Source organism: Colius striatus, chromosome 2 (genome assembly GCF_028858725.1).
Source record: "Colius striatus isolate bColStr4 chromosome 2, bColStr4.1.hap1, whole genome shotgun sequence".
NCBI lineage: Eukaryota > Metazoa > Chordata > Aves > Coliiformes > Coliidae > Colius > Colius striatus.
This window is the reverse complement of record NC_084760.1, coordinates 1,100,204-1,116,004: the sequence shown is the minus strand read 5'-3', so window position 1 is coordinate 1,116,004 and position 15,801 is coordinate 1,100,204. Positions and strand designations below refer to the sequence as shown.

Below are 15,801 nucleotides of genomic sequence, written 5' to 3'. Positions count from 1 at the left end.
AGACAAAAGCACATATGCCATGACTGGTGTTACTGAGAAAGAAAGGTTTGTCTGCTTGAGGTTCCCCTTGTGATTAGCACCCGTCTGACTTGTCAGCATTGTGGAACATTTAATGTACCTTTGAGTTTGGGACAAAGTACTTGTTCAGTAATTTCGTTTTAACAAGGTTTTTTCTGCTGAAGGACTGAAGAGGTATGGGTGGACCTAGAGATGGACCCACAGGACAGGCAGGATCTGTGTTTTCAGTGGAGGAGTGGGGATGTGTTCTTTGGGTGTATTCCCAGCTGGGATGACAAAGATCCTCTTATTGCCACACAGACATTGCAAAGTGGAGGGCTTGCTTGAAGTAATCCTGCTTGCCTGGGTCCTTGGTCTCATTGCTCTGTGTAGAATTACCATCCTTCAGTTGTATTAGGGACAAATTTTGCACATTTCCTTTTTCATACGTGATATTTTCACGCAGAAAACCAGCCAGGCTCATGATTGATGGAATAGACACCACACACTTCTGCTTTCATGGTTGTGTCCTCCCACGGACTCTCCCTCGCCTTTTAAACACCACTCAAAGAGAAGTCAGCTGTTTGTCTCATGCTTCACACTGTTGTGTTTGTTAGAAGAGCCACGTCCTAACCAGTGGACAAAACAGCCCTGGTCCTAACCAACGGAGCTGTGTTCTGGCTTGCTTTTTGGCTCAGTCAGAGCAGCATTGGTAGTGGTTGATGTGTTATGAATAGTGGCTGCTGGAGCAGTGAGAAGTCACCTGGTCTGGTACTCGGGGCTTTTGGAAGCAAAGGTGAACATGGTTTCATTAGAATGAATATTCCTGGTGGTTTGATCATTTTGAAGTCAGTCTTTGTGCTGTGGGAAGTGGGCTTGGCAGTGTTGTCCATCTTCAGAAAGCCATGGGGGAGTTAAATGGCAGAGGTCCCCGGAGGTAGCTCTGCTGTGGAAGCGGGGTCTGGAATCCTGCTTTCCCATTCCAGTTGAGAAACCCGACTCACAGAAAGTCTGGGTTGGAAAGGGCTTTTTGAGATTGCCTGCTCCAGCCTTTTACTGAAAGCAAGGAAGGGCCTTTGGGTTATTCAGTGCCCTGCCAAGCTGAATCTGAGCTGTTTCCAGCAAAGGGAGCCACGCTGCTTCTCTGGGTTTAATTCCTCTCATAGTGAGCAACGTCTCCTCGTGTCTGGATAGAGTTTCCCCTGAATCGGCTCAAGCCTGTTGCCTCCTGGCCTGTTCTCTGTGCATCCTTGCGAAGAGACCAGCTCCCTCTTTGTGTGTGAGCTATGAATGCTGTAGCTGTCAGTTCTTGTGCTCCACTGGAACAACGTGAAACACTCACAACATGATTGCAGGGTGCGCATGTCAGGGATTGCCCTCTGGTTTGGATACGATCCCCGGTCGCATTTGTTGGATGGTAGATGTTACTTAGAGCCAGGAGTGGGATGGCACATCCAGATAAGATTCCCTTGTTGAATGCTGGAAAATGGAGTGAGAGTTGGCCAGGACACATTTTTCTCTTTGCCACGGAGAGTTGTCGAGCAAAGAGAGAAAACATTTCACAGCTGTCCTGCACAAACTGCAAGTGTCTGGCAGTTGACACCCAAACCTAGCTCGTTTAACTCGGCGAGCCTTTTATGTGAGAGCTTGATTCGTCAGGTTTGTGCTGGGATGCAGACTTGCTGCTGTATGTAATTTGTGAGGAACTGAGGCATCAGAATCAGTGGTGAGCTGCTGTGAACTTCAGCTTGCCCGAGGCTTTGCTGCTACGGTGTGGTATCAGAAGAGTTACCAGCGTGTTTCACTTTCTCTGATGATAACAGTTTCCTTTTCTGTGGTTGAAAATGCAAATTCATAACTTGCTGACTTGGTAATTTTTGGAGGGTTCTGAACTAGCAGCTCACTAGGGATCTTTGACTTGCCCGTTCTGGTGGGCTTTGTTCTGAGTGCCTTCCTTCTGCTGCTCGTGCTCACTGCATCCCTGATTCATTGGTAGAGCAGCACAGCCGTGTCCCAAATACAAGGAATACAAGCTGTGATCATTCTGATCATAAAGGAATGAGCTCTGACATGAACGTTTGCTCTCTTACCATACTGTTGGAAGCTCAGATCCTGGTGGCTGTCAGATGTGGGGGTTTCAGAACACGGCATATTCTCTGCTCCTGACATCTACAGCCTTCACCGCAGGACAGGAAAGTGGTGTTCCAGTTTTGCTGAGACCGAAAATGAGTTCCTGCTACTTGTTTAGTGTTGAAGAGTGTTTTCAAGGCTGTAATTTGTAGTGTCACCCGCTCTAGTTCACACAGAGGAAGCTGTTACTCAGCCTGTGTGTGTTCTAGGAGCGCAGGCAGGGATAATTTGTCCTGTTGTTTATGAATGTAAATACTGTTTTAAGGCAATGGTAACCGAGAGTGTTTTTCCTATTCACAGAGCAAGCTTTACATGGAAGGATTTAGAAGCCTAAAAGAAGGAGAACCAGTGGAATTTACTTTTAAGAAATCTTCCAAAGGCCTTGAATCAATACGGGTAACAGGCCCTGGAGGGAGCCCCTGCTTAGGAAGTGAAAGACGACCCAAAGGGAAGACAGTACAAAAAAGAAAACCAAAGGGAGATAGGTAATTATGTTACTTTGCTATTCCTCCTTCCCCCCACCACCCCTTTTCCCTTTTTTTTTCTTTGCAAGTGTTTATTGAAAGTCTGTTTTGATCATGTGTCCATTTGTGAAGACAAACCCTCCTGTGTACGGGCTCTTACGTGGAACTCGGGTGTTCGGTTAAACCCCTGAAGCTGTTGTCTATGAGACTACATAAATATCCCCTCCACTGGTTTTACTACAGAAGCTTTTATTGAATTAGAGGCAGCCTGCAAAGGAATGTAAAACTGATTTGCAAGTATTGCTGTTAGAAGAGTGGTCGGGCTGAAAACAGGTGAAGTAACGTCCTGCTTAGGTGGGAGCTGTGCGTGCTAGAGGCTCGTGTGTGCAGGGGGCTTTTAAACTGTGCATCCGTGGTTTTAGACAAAGGAAAGGGTAAGTGGTGCACTCAGGGTTGAGATGTGTGTAATTGATTAATTATGTTTCGATGCCTGATGGGCTGAGGAATGGTAATAATCTTTTACACCTTTCAGGTTAGTCCTGAGAGCTGGGCTTTGTGTACCAATGCAGCAGTCCGGCTTGCACCGCCTGCTCTCTGCCTCTCATGGCTTGAAGAAGTTCTGTGATCCTCTGAAATAGTTTTTTCTTATGTTTAAGTGGAACTTTTTGTGTTCCAGCCTCATCCCATCACCCCTTGTCCTATTGCTAGCTACTGTATTCCAGCCTCATCCCATCACCCCTTGTCCTATTGCTAGCTACTGTAGAAAAAAGGGATGTCCCAACCTCCTGACACCCACCCTTTAGATATTTGTAAATGTTAATGAGATCTCCCCTCAGTCTCCTCTTCTCCAGACTAAACAGCCCCAGTTCCCGCAGCCTTTCCTCGTATGAAAGATGTTCCAGTCCCCTGATCATCTTGGTGGCCCTGTGCTGGCCTCTCTCCAGCACTTCCCTGTCCCTCTTGGGCTGAGGAGCCCAGAACTGGACACAGGACTCCAGATGAGGCCTCACCAGATATGGCAGAGTAGAGAGGGAGCAGAACCTCCCTTGACCTGCTGCCCACACTCTTCTTGATGCATCCCAGGCTGCCATTGGCTTCTTGCCCACGAGGGCACATTGCTGGCTCATGTTTAAGAGCCTCCTACAGCTCCAGCTGAGCCGATGTGGGTAAGGAGATGTGAATAAGGGGAGTGGAATGAGCTGGAAAGGAGAGCCCTGAACTGTTACCAGAATGAGAGAAGCTCATAGAAACCGTTCTTAAGAGATGGATGGGACCAAGGCAGATGGGGAAAGTCCTGCCACCCAAGAGCTGGGAAGCAAGGCTGGGCTGGTGGTAACACATAACTGCAACGCAGCGGGCACGTCCACTCCTGCACTTGGCCAGCCCCAGGGACCCACTTCAGACAGGTCCTGAACAGCACCAGGACAAAACAGGGGACAGACCAAGGGAGAGTGCCCAGCTGAGCAGAGGAACAAAGCACAAGTTTGGGCACTCACAGCCTTTGGCACAGAATGGGGTCAGTATGTCACTGTCAAAGGGCCGAACTTTCCAGCTGCTCTCCAAGACAGGTTGTGTTCCCAGCTCTGCTGTTTTCTAAAGAGGAAGCTGGCACAGAAGTACTGCAGAAGTTGCATGGCTTCTACACTGATTTCCTCAAAAGGAACTTACTCAGGGCTGGGATTTCAGAAGGTAAAGCATGAATACCTCCTCCTCCTCCCTCCTGACTCATTTCACCTGGTTTGAGATGCTAAGAATTCTTCTACTTCTGGATTTCATTCCTGCTTTTCCCATTTTCCAAGCACAGGGCATTTTTGTGGCTGTTTGCTTTTTCCTTGCTTCACAGTGATTCTGGTGGATGTTTCATTCCTCCTTCCAGGGGCTTATGGACTGCAGAGACTGCTGTAGCTGTGTTCCCTTCCATGCAAACTGCCATGTGAAATGAGGTCCCTCTGGCCTACTAACCCCTTTCCAGCAGCACTGTGCATTTAAGGAGAGACTGTAAGAAATAGGGAGGTATAGCTCAGGCATTTCTTCAGTATCAACACTTGAGCCACAAAAGACAATTCAGGGATGTGTTAAGTATCTGAGCTGCAGGATGCAGCTTCCTCTTGGATCCTCAACCAACACTGGAGATGATTTGTGCAGAACTGATGCTATGAGTAATCTGCACACTTAGACAATAGGCTAGAAAGGGGGATAAATACAAGTCTGAGATGTGCTTTCCTGCATGATGTTATTGGCCACAATAAGCCACTAACCTAGTGGGAACTGCTTGTAATAGGAGCAGCAAAATGCTGCTAGATTTAAGGACAAAGGGGGAAAAAAGGCAAAAGCCAAGAAGCCTGAGAGCTTTGTGCTGCTCCAGTACTCGTGATATCTTTGCTGGAATACAGTCAGTTAGGGACACATATTTGCTCTGTTTTTCAGGCTGACAACGTTTTGGGAAGTTTATCAACAGTTCAGTTTTTTCCAAGAGTGGGACAAAACCAGAGGGCTCAAAAGAGGGGTTAAAAATAGGTAACTCTTAAAAATAGCTGCTGCTAGATGCTGTGGATTGGAGGCTTGAAAGCTGGCTTGGAGGTGAATCTCTAGGGCAAGGGGTTAATCTTTCCTTTTCTTTGTGCAAACCCATCCAAGTCTAAGTTAGAAGCCTCTGAAAAGTGTTACTGCATGTATTCATTAGACAGCCCTTGTTAAAATCTGCATCATCCATCTGTGTTTAAGAGCTCAGCAGCCTCAGCCCTTCCTGCATACCAAACATACAGGGTGCTTGCAGGACTTGGTCCATCCAGTCTGATGAGAATAGAATCAGATCTCCAAGACCAAGTATTTTTTCCACTAAAAGATGAAAGGAAGAGGGCATAAGGGAGGAAAGACAAAACAACTGCCACTGAGTCATAGAGTGGTAGGGGTTGGAAGGGACCTTTAGAGATCATCCAGTCCAGCTCCCCTGCAGAAGCAGGTTCACCTAGATCAGGTCACACAGGAACGTGTTCAGGTGGGTTTGGAAACCTCCAGAGAGGAGCCTCCACACTGTCCCTGGGCAGCCTGGGCCAGGGCTCCCTCACCTCAGCACTGAAACAGTTTTTCCTGTGTGTATAGCACCCAGTCTGTATGGACCATACAGTGTTTGGCATGATATCATCTCCAGCCTAGGGTGGAGATAACCTTCAGTCTTCTGGCCAGGTGAAGAGCTGCACTAGAATAGTGCCCCAGAGTGAGAGCACAAGTGGGGAAGCCTGGCCTGTCTGCAGCAGACTCTCTCCCCAGGTCCAGCACACAGCATTAGGAGTTACTTTCCTCAAGAGAGAATAGATTTGTCTTCCTGCCTGTTTCCATAGCTCCAGCAGTCAGGAGCCAGACTGCAGGGCCCAGAGATCAGCACTTGAATGCTGGAGCAAGGGACTATCTTTCAGAAGACCTGGAGGAAATCCCATGCCAAAGCTTCAATGCAGAGAACACTGTTTAGTTTTCAAATCTACCAAATCCACCACATGGTCACTTGAAACACAGGCTCCTCCTTCCCATCAGAGGTGCCTTCCAAAGGAGCTCTTCACATGCTTTGAGTGAGGACAGGTTTCTGTGCTGAAACAAGACCAAGCAACAGCCCAGCCTAATTTTCTTTGCTGCGAGCTTGTGTTAAGAACAGAGTAGAGCCTGAATAAAGTTGTCCTTGTTTTCTGTCTGCATGCCTGTACACATTTTTCACAGTGTTTATAATAAGGAATCCAAATTCAGTGCTAGAGTGAGTAGATGCCATTCTGAAAACGTGCAAGGAACAGATGAAGGGAGTAGGAAGGTGTCGTTTGTGCGCAGCCTCATGTAGAGTAAAACAGTCCCTGCGCAGCAGATGGGTTTCTTAAGCACATACACTGGGTTTGGAGTGCAGAATGTTTCCTTTAATCAGATGTCTCCTCAGGCCTCGTGTTTTTGGAGTATTTCACCCTCTGTCATCGAGAGAGGAGCCTTCTCTCACTTACAATGAAGCACCAGCATATATATTGAGGCCCTTGCTGTGGTGAGGTGAGGTGTAGTGGTACATGAAGCGATGGCACTGGAGCCTTGTCTCCAGTAACGATTCACCATATCTGAAGGGATTTAGAAGCAAGAAGGAACTGAGAACTTTGGTCAGTTTGACAGAGGTGATAAAAAACTTCAGTGGCATGTATGTTAAAAGCATTTCTGTCTCTGCAGGACTACTTGATCCGACTGGCATCTGCCACCTTAGTGAACGTTTCCCTGGCTGGTTAGTTTCTTGCCACTATGCTAATACACTGCTTTCAAGTGGGCAAGAATAAACAGAAAAGTACATACATTTTCAGGGCCCAGCTCAGTGAAGCCTGTGCTTTGAAAGGGGTAGGGAGAGGGCATTATTTCAAGAGGTTTCTTTTTAGGCTGGTGCTGACCCTGACTGCAGGCTGTGCTGCTTTATGCTTACCTGACTCGCTCCAGCTCTCAGTGAACGGGAAACAAAACTGCTACCAGGATGAACTGTTAAAAAGATGCAGTCTGGGCTGTGTTTTACTACAAACAATATCCAGTGTAAATAACTAAGCCCCAGATCTCTCTTATTTTAGGAAAACAGTTGCATTTTGTTACTTTCCCTTGATGTGTTGCACTCCAGCCTCACCTAACAAATATCCTCAAAGCACGTGATGAATATATAACACCAAGGAAAGATTATAGTGGCGATGCCAGGGGGTGGAACAATTGTTACACGTCTTGGCCTGTTGAGAAAGACCCCAACAACTTGAAAGTGGGGGAAAACTGAATTACAACATAGCTGCTAAATCAGATATTCCCACAACGTTGCCTCTCTGATTTATCGCTGTTGATGCATGTGAAGCTCTTCAGAAGGAATAAAAGTTCTGGAGCCCTTTAACTTCAAATGAGTAAAGTCTGTACAGTAATATCATTCCAGCTGTTTCTTTTATTAGCTGCGGCTTCATGTTTCTGTCCTTGACACTTGAAGATCAAACCTACTGAAATATGAATCATTGGAAAATGTGAGTTTACTTCAGCGTCTCATTTTGTCAAGAAGCTCATTATGTAAGAGGAATGTGTCATGGAGGTAGTCATCCCCGTGGTGGGGGTGCAGGCATGCTACTGCTCCTCCCACCGTGCACACCCCCCTGAATACACCTACGGGCTTCTGTTGATGCAGGTAATAAGACATAGGCTATGTCTTGAAAGAAATCGTGGGTTTAAGAGCTTATTTGCCTCAGGAAAGGTAGGTTTATTTGTGGGGGGGAGGGAAGCACCAGTTTAAGTCAGCCCTGCACAGCAGTGGCACAGCCTCCATCCAGACGTAGCGGGGCTGAGTGGGACTTTGCAGTCGTTTCCTCTGGTTCTGGGAAGCTGTTCAGAGAAGAGACGGTGAAGCTGAAATAGAAATGCTCCTGTGATGTCCCTGATCCCACTGGCAGAGTCACAGGAAGGACAACGGATAGAGAGAAGATTAGGATGGAGCAGGAATACAGAAAAACACAAACAGAGGGGAAATTAAGGAGAGGGAAGGGAGGGACTTGGGGAGGGGAGAACAGAGCACTGAAAATGGTGTCAATAGGAGAAGCACAGGGTTTTCCCCAGGCTCCAAAGGATCACCTCAGAAGCTGTTAGTTAAGGCAGTCTTCAAGGAGGGAAGAAAAGCCTGAATCCCCCCAGGGCACAAACAGGGGTCGAAACACAGTTTCCTCTGCTTTGGCTGCAGGGCAAGAGCTAATGCAGGAGGAGCTGAAGAGGTGGGATGTCAGCTCCTGCCTGACAGCCCTGGGAAGGCTGGGGATCAGCCAGTGGATCTGGGGTGGTTGGTCTGAAATGGGGCTTTCTGCCCCATTCATTACTGTGTGTTCCTTGTTTACTGGGAGACACATGTGATACATCTGGAGTTTGTTTTGCAGAACAGCCACATGCTCCCAAATGTAACAATTGCTCAGTTTGAGCTTTGCCCTAAACGTATCAGATCCTATAAAACACTACAGTGCTCTGTGGACTTTACTGTTTCAAACTGAGCACCTAGAATAAGGCTCCTCTGGAAGATGATTTTGGTTTTTGGTTTATTTTCCTGCTGCTCTGGAGTCTTGTGCATTTCATTGGGGCCAGTGAAGCCACACCATTTCATAGAGCCCGTGCAAAGTAATGAACGTGGGCCATGCATGACGAGATTGTAGTGAGAGCCTCAAAGTCAGTACTGCTGTGTTGTGCTCAGGGTTTAGCTGGGGGCCCGAGCACTGAATTGAGTAAGTTGAAGAAATATACAATAACTGTCTTCTATTCTGTGCAGCAAGAGATAAAATGCCATACAGGAGAACTCATGTGTTGGTTCACAGGCTGTTACTACAGTGCAGACTGTTTCCTTGTCTTTTGAGTGCTGAGTTTGTAAGTAATGAGTAGAAATTAGCCTGAAACCTCCTCCTATAAGCAGCTGGGCTTGGGGATTTGGACATGTTTGTCCTTTAAGCTGTGCTGGGACACTGTAAGATGAGGATGAAGAGACTGATTTCACAGGAGAAGTTGCACATACGTGTGCAAGAGAGAACAAAGGTGGTCACGGCCAAGCTGGAGAAACAGGGAGCCGAGGCCAGTGTCACTGATGGAGCAGAGGGACCTGGGTTTGCTCAGTAACAGACCAGGGGAACAGGTGAAGAGGAAGGAGTTGTGAAGGGTCACTATGAAATATGGGAGTGAGCCAAACAATTTCTTGCCTTTGATCTCCATTCATTTATAACCGTGTTGGTGTTGAGTCTCCTGGCACTAGTGTTTTTACAATGAATAGCTGAAAGGACAAAACCAGGTCTAAATTGTGCTGGTCTTGTGCTGAATAGCTTTCTGTAGCCTAGAAGTTACTTGGAGTTTTTACTCTTTTAGCTGTTGGACATTTTAAATGCTAAGCATGCAATTTACTTCAGACAGCTCTGAAAACAATAGCAAACTACAGACTGCTCTTATTCCATTGTCTGCAGGGAAGGTTGCAACAGCCTTTGCATCAGCCAGAATGCTTTTATTTCTTTAGTGAGAAATGCCTTATCTTTTGACAGACAAGAAAAGCTGAGATGGTTCAGTGTTTCAGATTCAGTTCCAGATTTGATGATGTTTAAAATTAGCACCTCTGTGTTTTTGCTGTGCTGAACTGATGATGTGAAGCAACACAATAGAGTGTTTCAGTCTGTGCATCCTGAGATGAGATTTTCTGTAGTTACCCAGTGTTACTTCTTCCATTAACAGGAGGGAATCCTCCCTAGTTGGCAACAGGATTAGAAACTGTGTGTAGCTCAGATGTAAGCCTGGCTCTTTACCTTTTTAAAGGTTTCATTTTCTTTATACCCCTTTTCCTGAGTTGTTTGTTGTAAAACGTTCCAGTGAGTGTATGAGAAACGTTTAATTTCCTGCTGATGGGGCGTATCTTTCCATGCAGTTGTGCTTTGACTTATTTTTGGGGAACCCTGGTTTGCTGCTCACATCGTAACGTGCCTACATCTCCTTTTAATAATCACTTCAAGTGTGCTGAGCACTTCAGTTTCCTAAGTCAAAAAAAGAGACTCCACAGAGCGTTCTAACTTGCTTTGTTAAACAGTTCAACGGGACTTTATGTTGTTAACTGGGGGGGTATTGTTACTCCACTTTTAGGATGTTTGTACTTACATACATTGTGCACATTTTACTTGGGGCTCAGAAGTTATTCCATCTAACATTTTGTTCTTGTTGTTTCTCTGTATTTCTAACTCACTTTTACAATCTATACATTTCATTTATGCTTTAGAAAAGAAACATCTGGTAGGTTTTTTTAACGAGAGCTGAGTGTTCATTGATCAGACAAGCAGCAAGGAATCTGCTGTATGGCTGATGATGGCAGGAAAACGAGGTGGTAGTCTCACTAACAATCAGTAAAGTCTGTATAAACTGGTGCTGCCTCATTTTCCAGGTTAGCTGAGCTCACTTGCACGCTTACAGGAAAACAAAAATGGTGTTTAAAAATGCGTGACTTGGGAAAAATACTCTTTTGAGACATAGAGATTAGAAACATTTAAAACACTCACACGTCTGCGGTTAAAGATGCTCACTCTTCATCCTCTCACGTCTAGAGCTTTCCTGTTTTAGCTTTGAGGTTCGGTCATCGTGTCGATGCCACTGGTTTTAGTCAGTTTTGTGTCCTGCAGAAATCAATTCATATTGTTCAGATACAACCTTCTAAGAATATTTCTGAAAGTAACACATCAACAAGTTTCTATTTTACACAGCCTGTGGAGCTGGATTTTGGAATTTGCTTTTTTAGTCGTTCTTTTGTGGAAGAGAAATCTTTCAGGCATGAATTGATAGTCCAGATCTTTTGAGGTCTGTCTGTGCTAACCTATGACCTCTGTTCTTAGGAGGTCAACATCTGAGGGCAGGAGATTAAGGCAGTTAAAAGATTGGAATGGGAACTGGAATGGAAAAATTAGCCAGCACATTTTGGGTGGAAAACATCAAAGTCATCAAACAATTTGCTTATTTTAAACTCGGTTTAAGGGTAACAAGCTAATTGTTCTGTGTTTGTTGACGCAAGCAATTTATATTACTTGAGGACATTAACACAGACGAATTTTCTTGGTGTTGGAGGATCACGATGCCTGTTCAGCATAAATACACTCTGTGCTTTGTATACTAGATGCATTTGTGCAACCGTTTTCAGCTCAGTAATGTAGGATCTGATAGTACAGTCTGTATGCGCTTAATTCACTCTGTTTCTCCCACAACACTTTCTGTTGCTTTTTGTAACCCGAATCTTGCTTGTGATCTTCTGGGGACCCTTTGCTCTCACTGGAGAATACAGGTGCTCTCAGGACATGAGGAGAAAAACGTTGTCGGATCAAAATCTCTTGACTACGATGCTTAAAAACTTCTGCAAGCGTCTCTTTTCGTTACAGCTTCAAGTGTGAATTCCTTCCCAATGCAAACTTGTCACCGAGGAATGTGCTTTCCTAGGTTATAAATTGATTTACAAGAAAACATGGCGCTGCCTGTTTGTTCTTGCCTTAGCTCAAAATTCGTTAGTATATGCTTTTAGAAGAATGAGGACTTAACCTTTCATCTGCACAACTGGTTTCAAAGATGGTGTTATCTAGGAAAAGACACCTTTCCACGTGTGAAAACTATACATGTGACAATTATTAAGGATCTGTATAGGCAATCACTTTTTTGTCTTGCCTGTTTAAAGCACAAATAAAAGTGGTTTCAGTATCACATGCAGAAGCCAGACTAGTGTTTCAACATGCAAGCCCACCTAGCAGGAAAGAAAACAAACAGGGATATCTCACGGGTCAGACTCTGCCCAGCAGTGTATGGATTATGGTACTTCACCTGTAGGCAGGGCAAATAGTTAAAGTACTATAAAATAAAGCAAAACTCAAGCAGGACAAGCATCTGCAGGCAGCAGATTGACCTGGGGGGTTGGACTAGATGGTCTCTAAAGGTCCCTTTCAACCCTACCGTTCTATGATCTGTCTCAGTCTGACCTCCACACATTATTATTGTTCCTTTGACATTGAGGGATATGAGGTTTAAGCTCCCTTGCAACATTACAACTTTCTCAGCTATTTCTTTAAAGGCTAAAACCTTCTTCATGAGGCTTTTAGCCCTTACTTGTACCTGAGGGGAAATCGGGCAAAATGATCCCCTTCATTTCTTCCTCCTTCATGGAAGGGAAAGAAGGGAAAAGAGCTGTTGTGTACTGCAGCAGCCCACGGACCATTCCCAGGCACGCAGACACCGCTTTGTTTCCTTCCTGCCCTTTGGCTGGTGTGGCTGGAGAAGGCCAGCTGGCTGTGAGGCCTACCACGACGGCCATGACAGCTGTGGCCTGCATCTGCGGCGGCTCTGCCTCAACCCGCTGCGGCCCGTGGCCCCGGGACTGCCCCCGCTGTGGGGGAACGGGGAGTGTTCCGAGGGGCAGGGCCGGCCCTGAAGGCTGCTGTGTCTTGGAGAGCTGGTCCCCGCTTGAGTTGTGGCCATGAAGTGAGGCGGCTTCTGATCAGCCATTTTGTGATTCTCGCGTGTGGGCGCCCTCCGGGGTGAAAGAAATCGGTGGGGCCAGTTGACAGAAAGGCTTTGGCTTCCCCGCTTGTGGGAACAGTGAATCATTGTGGAGGAACACAGGGCTTGTTTATTAATGAAGGAAAAGAGTTAGGCAGCTACAACGATAGTGTGCCTGGCATGGCTTGAGATACCTCTCTTGTTTGCCTGAGCCCTTTCTCTGTGCCTTCCCTCTGCTCTGTTTACACCGTAAACTCTTCAGTGCAGAATTAGGTTCCTCACAGATCGCTGCTGCTTTTAAGTGCAGCAGTAACTGTGATTCTCAGCTGTTGGAATTACTAGAGGGCAGTGATGCACACGTGCAGTTTTTAATCCGTAAGACCTGCTCCCCGGGATTTTTGTTGGATGTGTGTAGCCTCTTGTTTCGTGATGTTTGGTGATTCAAAATCCCTTCCACAAGGCTGTTTTTCTTAACTATCTTTTTCCCACTCTTTAAAAGTAGCTTGTAAGATCTACAGGTAGAAAACCACGCCAGTGGAGAGTAGGGTGCTGGAGGTTTTTCATCCCTTGGTCACTCTTGCACTAGTCCTAAATGCACAAAGAACTGCCTCCCCAAGTTTTGCATACGGTAGCTTGCAGGGCAGAGCCGACTGCTTGCTGAGTCTGTAGAAGGGCTAATTCAAAATTCAGAGCAGTTATAATACAAATTTTAAACACCTTAGAAATGACATTTGACTTTTTATGATGAAACCCTGTGTTTTTTGCTTGGTTGGTATGAGAAATAGGTAGAGAATATATCCTCACTTCCCTCACGTGTTCTTTTCACACCAAAAAATTGCTGCAAGGATAGACAGAACCTATAGGGTTACCGCAAATTATTATCTTGGTGCTTACGTGCTTGTGAAGGTTGAAATTTCTGGCGGGCAGCTGCATCAGATTTCTGCCTGCAGCCCTTACTGCTCTCAGAATCAGTGTCTCCAAATGGGCTCTGCAATTTGCCTTAGCTGAGTCACTCCCTCGCCATGAACTGCCATACAGGGATGATTTCTTCCGCTTTGCTTTCTAGGGTTTAGCCTGCACTGCCCCCCTTCTTTTCAGAACAAGAACTCCTCAGCAAATACCTCTTGTAGTAATGCAGTCGGGTTCAGAGGGTTTCGGAAATCTGGATTGTTGGTGGCCTTTTTTGTTGGAGGGACTCTTGGGGTTTGTGCTTCTCATCTGTTTCTAGCTGCTAATTTGAAAAAGAAGCCAGCAAAGCAGCATGTTGGTTTCCTTTGTAAGTGATGATTGAAGTGATTCCCAGCTGCCAGGTGAATGTGAATGTCTGTGAGACACTTCAGGTGATAAGTTACCCATAAAATCTTAAGGATATTGCAACGTATCCAAGGTGTTACATCTAATTTTTCTTAATGAACCACATTTCTTGCTTAATTCTTGCATAAAACACGGATGAGTCGAACTGGAAAGCTTTTGAATTTGGCAGAATAATAACAGTCTTTACACTGGTTAAGATGCATTTTGTAGAAGAGGGATTTTGATTATGAAGAGCTAAAAAAATGCATGAAATCTGTTGTATACATACATGTTTCTATGTGACCTACTGTAGGAGGTCCTGCTCTGGCAGGGGGTTGAACTGGATGAGCTTTCAAGGTCCCTTCCAGCCCCTGAGGTTCTGTGTTGTACACATATGTAGCATATGCAGAAATGTATACCCAGATTTATGAAAGTTGCCTCAGCTCTGTTGAAGAAAGTGGGTATCAAAAGGAAACTGACTTAGTGAGAGGTCAATTCAGAATGAGGTGTGCATGTTGATGACCTCATTGGTGAAAAACAAAGGGATGGCAGCTGATTAGTGCTTCTTTCTTATGCTGGCAGTCATACTCCCTTTCTATTCCAGCCTTCCACCAGGCAAGCTCTGTACAGGTAGTCACATAACAAAGTGATGCTGTGCAACGTGTTGAATCCTGGCTTTGTAACCCAGTTCACTGCCGGTCACTGGTAGCTAAGGCACTGCATGAATGGCTTCTTCTGAAAGATGCTGCATGTACTGCGTTACTAAGACAGCTTCCTCTACCCAGGCTGACCCACCACATGTCTGGTGTGAAGAACTAAAGATGGGGAGGAAACATGGTAAAGGGGTCACTGGATATGAACTGGGGAGTTGGTGGGACTTGCACTGGCTGAATTAGAGGTGTGTGGGCAGTGCTTACCTCTCCACTGCAGAGACAGGGCTGCTGCTTCTGACCTGATGCTTTCTGCAGACTGATGACTTCCAGTGCCTGTAGACAGGTCTTTGGCATACTTCTGCCCCAACCTCAAGGGGGATTCTCCTTCCCCCCTCCTCTGCCCTGGTGAGGCCTCATTTAAGAGTCCTGTGTCCAGTTCTGGGCTCCTCAGCTCAAGAGGGACAGGGAAGTGCTGGAGAGAGGCCAGCACAGGGCCACCAAATGGTCAGGGGACTGGAGCATCTTCCTTCTGAGGAAAGGCTGTGGGACCTGGGACTGTTCATCCTGGAGGAGACTCAGGGGGGATCTCATTAATACAAGTATTTGAAAGGTGGATGTCAAGGGGATGGGTGACACTTTTTTCTGTTGTATCCAGTGACAGGACAAGGGGAAATAGACAAAAGCTGGAACACAAAAACTTAAGGAAAAACACTTAAGGAAAAACTTCTTTACTGTAAGGATGAGGGAGCCCTGGCCCAGGCTGCCCAGGAATGATGTGGAGGCTCCTTCTCTGAAGGTTTCTCAACCCGCCTGGACATGTTCCTGTGTGACCTGATCTAGGTGGGACCCGCTTTGGCAGAGGATTGGACTGGAGGATCTCTAAAGGTCCCTTCCAGCCCCTACCATTCTGTGACCAGCACAGGTCACAGCTGTGTGCTTTGCACCCGTGGCCCAGCATGTGTGGCTGGCCAGGTCTGGGCCCGGCTGGGACACAGCTCTGGGTGCCCGGGGTGCGGTGCCTGTGTGAGCCAGGATGCAGGCAGAGCTGTGCCAGGCTGTGCTTGCGCTGGAGCCCACTGGGGAATGGCTGGGCACCAAGTGTCAGGCTCCCCAGAGGTGTGCTGTGTCTGCTCTGCAGCCCTGGGGAGCGGCAGGGCCGGGTTCCCTGACTCTATAAGGACTGTTTGAGGAAGGAGACCAAGTGTGTGGCTGCAAGGTTCTGCTGCTGCCACCGAGTGGGATGTGGGTGAGCTGTC

The 15,801-nt window shown here is 46.4% G+C and overlaps 1 protein-coding gene across 1 annotated transcript in view; it reads left to right on the top strand.

Moving 5' to 3' along the window:
• Nucleotides 1–15,801, top strand: part of LIN28B (lin-28 homolog B) — a 79,956-nt gene that overhangs the window by 43,440 nt on the left and 20,715 nt on the right. Inside the window, exon 3 of the mRNA XM_061990615.1 lies at nt 2,428–2,612. Within this exon, the coding sequence (XP_061846599.1) occupies nt 2,428–2,612 (185 nt within the window). The remainder of the gene's footprint in view (nt 1–2,427; nt 2,613–15,801) is intronic.